The following is a 6,171-nucleotide window of genomic DNA, read 5'->3' as shown; positions in this document are numbered from 1 at the left end:
TTTTTTTTATCTGTTAGCCTCTAACACCGCTTGCATTTCTTCTGGATTTTGGTCTGGAGTCACACTGGTTTTTATTGCATGATCCTCCATAACTTGAGGGACACGCAGAGCATGGTTTCCCTGTCTTATATGGAGCCTCTCCAACCCAGTTCCCCCTGGAACAGAAGAAGAACATGTACGTGTTTGGTTATTAACCCTCTTCTTTCGTTTTCCCAAAATCCGCTTCATAAAAACAACCATTAGTTCCTGCATTTTTAAGATTCAAATATTGTATTGATGGATACAGTAAAAATTCTTACTTGATAGAATAGTTGCAAACCAGAAAGGTGGCCCGTTTCCACATACTCCCAAAAACATACATGTTTGGACATCTTCTGATAGCACACCCAATCTTATTGCTGGTCGCCCACACCATCTGAATCAAAAAGTCATTACTAAACTTAATATCCTAGATATCTTGAAAAAAATCTCTGAAAAGAGTCTGTATTCAATTAAATATAATACTTATATACTTACTCATATAAATAGATAATCAAAAAAATAAATTATTAATAAAAAAATAAAATTTTATTATAAATAATGTTATTATATATAAAATATTTAATATTATATGTATTTTGGAGACCCACCTGAGTATAGTGTGTGCAGACAGAGCCACTGCATCTGTTGGGGTAGGAGAAATAGTGTCTTTCATCATACCAGGATCTTACCAGGTCAATGATCGATCTGTATCTGCAAAATGAAAGAAATATTAACAATCACAGTCAGAATAGAAAGTGTAGATATGATCCAGAACTGACGTGGTTTTTGGATATTAATTCATGCTGATATATGACTGTACCCATATAGTAGGTTGTTGTAAGCAGGGCCGTCCTTAGGGAGGTGCAACTGGTGCAGTCGCACTGGGCCCCACGCTTGAGGGGGCCCTGCGGTGAACGGACGGAGGGGGAACTCCCCCCCCCCAGAACGCGATCACAAACGGACCGAGGGGGGCTCCCTACCTCGCACCAGGCCCCGTGTCAACTAAGGACGGCCCTGGTTGTAAGGGTCTGTACCTTCCAGAGATGATGGACAGGTTCTGTCCAATGTGTCGCAAAACATGAGGCGGTCCATGATCCCAAATGCACTGAGCGGCCCAGGACTCTGCAGATTTAGCCAGTCTCTCATCCCACACCTCACAAAGGAGAGAGAGGACAAATAAACAAATAATACAAAAAATAGCTCACCCAAAAAGCCCATGCAATGACAGTGACTAGAAAATATAGATGATAAGCAACAAAAAGGAAGAAAAATCATCATCAATTTTGTCCATACAACATGGATTTTGTGAGGAACAGACATTAATTTAACATATTACAGCTTTACTAAGCCATAGCGATGTCTGAATCATGAGCAACGATTCTTTTGAATTAGATATTTGTGATCATGGACCACAAAACCAGTCATAAGTAGCACCAACAATACACTGTATGGGTCAAAATTATCGATTTTTCTTTTGTGCCAAAAATCATTAGGATATTACCTAAGTAAAAATCATGTTCCATGAAGATATTTTGTAAATTTCCTACAGTAAATGTATCAAAACGTAATTTTTGATTAGTAATATGCATTGCTAAGAACTTCATTTGGACAACTTTAAAGGCGATTTTCTCAATATTTCGAATATTTTGCACCCTCAGATTCCAGATTTTTAAATAGCTGTATCTCGGCCAAATATAATTGTCCTATCCTAACAATAATGGAAAGCTTATTTATCCAGCTTTCAGATGATGTATAAATGGACCCTTATGACTGCTGTTGTGGTCCAGGGTCACATTTGAATGAATTAGTTAATTCAATTAAAACTGATCTGAATGATTCGTTCACAAATCAGACTCGAGTTCAACTAAATGATTCGCTGGCCCTTAAGTTCACTGAGGTGAAGATAGTTAAATATAGGCTTATAATACAATATTGATATCACATACTGTCAGAAGACGCGCTATTTAAAGTCATACAGTCCACTTTTATGATACTCAAACTTTTATGGTGAACTTCAGCCCTTGTTGGAGCTAGAGATTTTCAGTCACCTTGCATTGTAATTGCATGGGAAAGAGCGACTAGATTGTCCTGAAATGTTAAATTCAGGAAAAAAATTAGGATATTTTTATGTTGTGTATGTGTCTATGTGATGACCATAAAACATTAGTAGCCTAATGTTAAAAAGTAGTAGGCTAAAGCTAATAAAAATGTCCTACCATATATTCCATATTTCCCGCGGGTGGGAAGACCTGTGAGCGCACGCGGTTGTGATAGTCCAGAATGGCCGTCATGTCTTTACTGGAGATGAAGCGTTTCCGCCGCGTTCGAGGCGCGCTGGTGTCGCTGCTGTTCCTCAGCAGGGCCTCCATAGAAACATCTTTGAGATGAAGCAGCCGAGTTGCGCTGCTCAGCGCCACAGATGTTGCGGTGCACGGCAGTGTCCACAACGTGGCAGCAAAGAACAGCTGAACGCAGGCCAAACTCATCATCTGCCTTCTGTCTGGTTGGCTACAGGTGCTTTATTTGTGGAAAGAGAATTCAGTGTCAACAATCTCTCACTGTATTAGCCAGTAAAATAAGCTCAGGAACAGTACAGTCCCTACTCAAGTGTAGGCTAAATACAGTTTAATCCTGCAATTCCTGTACACCATTTTAGACCATAGTAATCGAATAAACATGTCAACATATCGATATAATAAGCAGATGACTTTTGTGTTACCTAAACTTTTATAGTTGCCCAAAAATTGCCAAACGCATCCTTTAGGGGTGGAAATAGTGATAAAACTTAGATTTTTTATTTTTGTGTGAACTATTTAAAAGTTATAGTTACCATTTATATTTTAAAACTACAATTTTTACAATAAGGGTTACAGTAGGGTTAATTCAATTCAACTTTATTTCCAGACTCAAGGTCCATTAGCAAGAAACACACAATACAAACCAAAACAATACACATTAAAAGAGACAGTTATACCAATACTTCCTCATAGAGGACTGAAATCGCACTTCAGTAAGCCTATTTGATAACAACATTATAATATTATTATGTGAATCGTCCAGCTGACAAATAAATGCATACATCAAATTTCTCATTAAAGCAGGGAATGATTGTACTCTTGCCTTACAGAATAAATCACTTGCACTGCTCTATCTTGTTTTTGCAGGATGAGTTACACCGCAAAAACTCATGGTTTAAACAAACTGACAGACATTACACCCAAATACCCTCACTATTCTTTAAATATATTATACATGTAAACATCTAAACTTTGGAAAATGCAGCAGTGCATCAACAACAAAGATCTTTCAATAAACCCCTTTATGAAAATAGACATTTTTTTTGTAATTTAATCATTTAAAAAAACACATAACGGCTATTGAAGAGTAAATTTTGGCATATACTTATGAATGTAGTCCTGCAGTCTAAAGAGAGCGGGGGTCTTCAGCTGGAGTGGTCTTTCACAGCACATAGGCTACCTTCAGCAGTGATTCCAGCGCTTTAGCACAGCCTGGAGAAGAGCAGCTGAAAAGATCTCCACTTAAACTCTGGCCTTTGCAAACAACGTCTCTGACATGTGTGGCAGCAAACTTTAACTGGGCCAACTCTCTAAGGCCATTTGACGTAAAAGAAAAGCCCTTGTCTCTTTTTCTTCCCCCACAGGGATGTTCCTGAGGTTCAGGAAACAATTTAATGGAAGGTTTTGCTTTTTCAGCACACACTCAGTATGGAAGCTCCAAACAGTCATGCTCTCCAATGGGATTTTAAGATTGATGACTTTTCAACAGTTATTGCTCTTCCTTTCCATTACCTTTGTGATTTTCAAATGTTGTTTTACCGCTTTTTGGGCAACTCTCACCTCTGAATTCGTCATTTATCTTTCATTGAAAATCATAGTTGTAGGACATAGTAACTAAAATACAGTGCATGCAAAGTAATATTCAAAAACAAATTGCCCATGCTTGTTTATAGTGGCTACATCGGACTCTTTTTCCTTTAAATCATCTGTTTCTGTACTATGCTTATATTGGACATTTGAAATCTTTTTGTGAGCTTTGGTTGGAGCTGCACTTAGCCGTCCTGGCAAAACGTTTCAATAAAATAAGTTGAATAAACACAGGCAAGGATTTTATTAAAGTGAGGGATTTTATTCTTCTATTAATCAAAGGCCAACTTTTAAAGTCATAGCCCAGTCAGCACGTTGTCCCAGCTGTCTAGGATTCCAGGAAGGACATGCATGCCATGTGTAATATCTTCAGTCTCTGGGCAGTGCCAATATACACTGCACAACTTTGACTGCAACAACTACTGAACAGGGTCATCGAGAGCATTCCGAAGTATTAATGATATGGGGCAATCCTTTGGAAAACAGCAACCTCAGCATAAACTAAATGTCAATGCAAGATTAATAATAACATTATAACAGGACATTATTTTTTCCAGCTAAAGATCAAGTGTTGTTACGGTGGGTGTCCAATAGCGTGGAACAATCCTGCTCAAAATGTTACACACTTGTCTGTTGCTTTGGGGCGTTTCTGACACAAAGAGGCATCCAAAAAAATGTTTTAAATGACAGGTTTTTAGGTGGAAAGACGTTGGAAAGACACAACCTTTATTTCAATGTATAATATAATACACTAATATTAATACAGCCACAACAAAAGCACTTTTCAGCATTTAAATCCTGAATATAACAATATATTATTTAAACAATAAATCCACCAAAAACTGTGTCACAGTCTGCAACTCAGAACCATTGGCTTCTGTCCAGGGTTTTGCGCCAATCATTTGCATAGAATTAATGGCTTTTTACGCTCTGTTTGCACTTGCTCCATGCCACTGTCAGTCTCACAATCCATTGTGCGGATGTCATTCTTCTAATAGCAAAGTCCAGTCTTTGCTGATAGTCAAAAGTAAAAGAACAGAAAGATATTAACACTTCTAAATGACAATACTTTAGAATTCTAGTTTGTTTTTGGCTGATGTAACATCTAGCAAATGTAAGTATTGAATACAGTACTATAAGCAAAATATAGTGAACATAAAATCAACATTATTTAAAAATATAATAAAGTAGCCTTAATTTAGCTTTCTAACTTTTCATTCAGCATGTACCTGTATAGTAAGGCTCGGCATCCTCAAAGAAAACTTCAAAAGTTAGCAGTCATCCTAAAACTGCCACGGTCAGCAGGGTCAAGGTTCAGCGAAAGGCCTGTTTGGAAGACTTTCTGTTGACTTACTATATAGACAAGAAAGCTGCGACTTGTTCTCTAGACAAACATATGATGTCACTTCCTAAGATACGTAATGTACGGTTTTGTCCTTGTACACAAAATACACAAGTTTGGTCATGCCATTGATGAGACGCATTTTGTAAACATCCTTCCCTGGGTCAAATGTTTGACAGTTTTATGTGCTAATATGATGACTACAGAACTCGAAGCTATACAGTGAGCCCTTGTGGAGTGTAGCGTTTAAAAATAGCTACAGGCATGTCTCTGTCAATTCTATCACATACTTAATAGTGCTGTCATCACACATCAAAGGAGGTGATGAATGTTGAGCAGAAATATCAAATGAATCATTCAGTGCATGTAAGCAGCCCTGGAAAACATTAAAGGTATAACCAGTTATAGCTTACGTTAAGCTTAATTCATTCACATAATGGTTACCTTGACTACATCTCGTTCATGCTTCCCATCTGCACAAGGCTGAAGGGTCCTTGTGCATTGTGGGATTGAACAAGAGGGAAAAAGTGACTTAAAAAGGTGCACAGCTGTGCCATTATCTTCTCCACAGCAATGGAAAGGGCAGTCAGGTCTTTCAGTGTATGAATCACGTCATTTAGCATAAATCCAGGGCTTCCCATTCCCTGCTGCCGCTCCATTTCTCATGTCAGCAGTCCAAACTTTGTTTTGGCAGGCCCGAAAACAAATTTGCTAAGTGATGTAGCTGTTCATGGTGATGGATGGTTTTGAAGGGAATAGAGACAATGGGTCTGTTCTGACCATTGGTTACTGGAATTAAAAAGTAATCACACCACACGGTTTCTCATTACACGTTGAATTACCACTAACATATTTACAGCAGAGGAACTAACTATGCAGATACAAACTTATACTGGCAGACACTGGATTAAAGCAATGCATTTT

The 6,171-nt window shown here is 38.0% G+C and overlaps 1 protein-coding gene across 2 annotated transcripts; it reads right to left on the bottom strand.

Moving 5' to 3' along the window:
• On the bottom strand, window positions 1-3,755 carry r3hdml (R3H domain containing-like). 2 transcript variants are annotated; one of them, XM_016254377.1, is made up of 6 exons: window positions 3,424-3,755; window positions 2,238-2,538; window positions 1,056-1,174; window positions 630-732; window positions 300-415; window positions 1-155 (listed from the first exon to the last, which is right to left on the bottom strand). In XM_016254377.1, exons 1-6 carry the CDS (start codon window positions 3,489-3,491, stop codon window positions 14-16), a joined length of 849 nt encoding a protein of 282 aa, XP_016109863.1. In that variant the 5' UTR covers window positions 3,492-3,755; the 3' UTR covers window positions 1-13. The 2 variants fall into 2 exon arrangements, with proteins under 2 accessions (XP_016109863.1, XP_016109864.1); XM_016254378.1 differs by having other exon boundaries at window positions 3,499-3,755.
• Window positions 3,756-6,171: the final 2,416 nt, after the last annotated feature.

This window comes from Sinocyclocheilus grahami, unplaced genomic scaffold, assembly GCF_001515645.1.
Source record: "Sinocyclocheilus grahami isolate Dianchi unplaced genomic scaffold, SAMN03320097.WGS_v1.1 scaffold1240.1, whole genome shotgun sequence".
Lineage (NCBI taxonomy): Eukaryota > Metazoa > Chordata > Actinopteri > Cypriniformes > Cyprinidae > Sinocyclocheilus > Sinocyclocheilus grahami.
Note: the sequence above shows the minus strand (reverse complement) of the source record. Positions and strands in the feature narration are given on the sequence as shown.

Coding starts and splice junctions, on each gene's coding strand:
- r3hdml (XM_016254377.1), bottom strand. CDS start 3,491: ATGTGCTGTGAAAGACCACTCCAGCTGAAGACCCCCGCTCTCTTTAGA. Junction 2,539..3,423: donor CTGCAGGACTACATTCATAA/GTATATGCCAAA, acceptor CCACAAATAAAG/CACCTGTAGCCAACCAGACA. Junction 1,175..2,237: donor CGGGAAATATGGAATATATG/GTAGGACATTTT, acceptor CTCCTTTGTGAG/GTGTGGGATGAGAGACTGGC.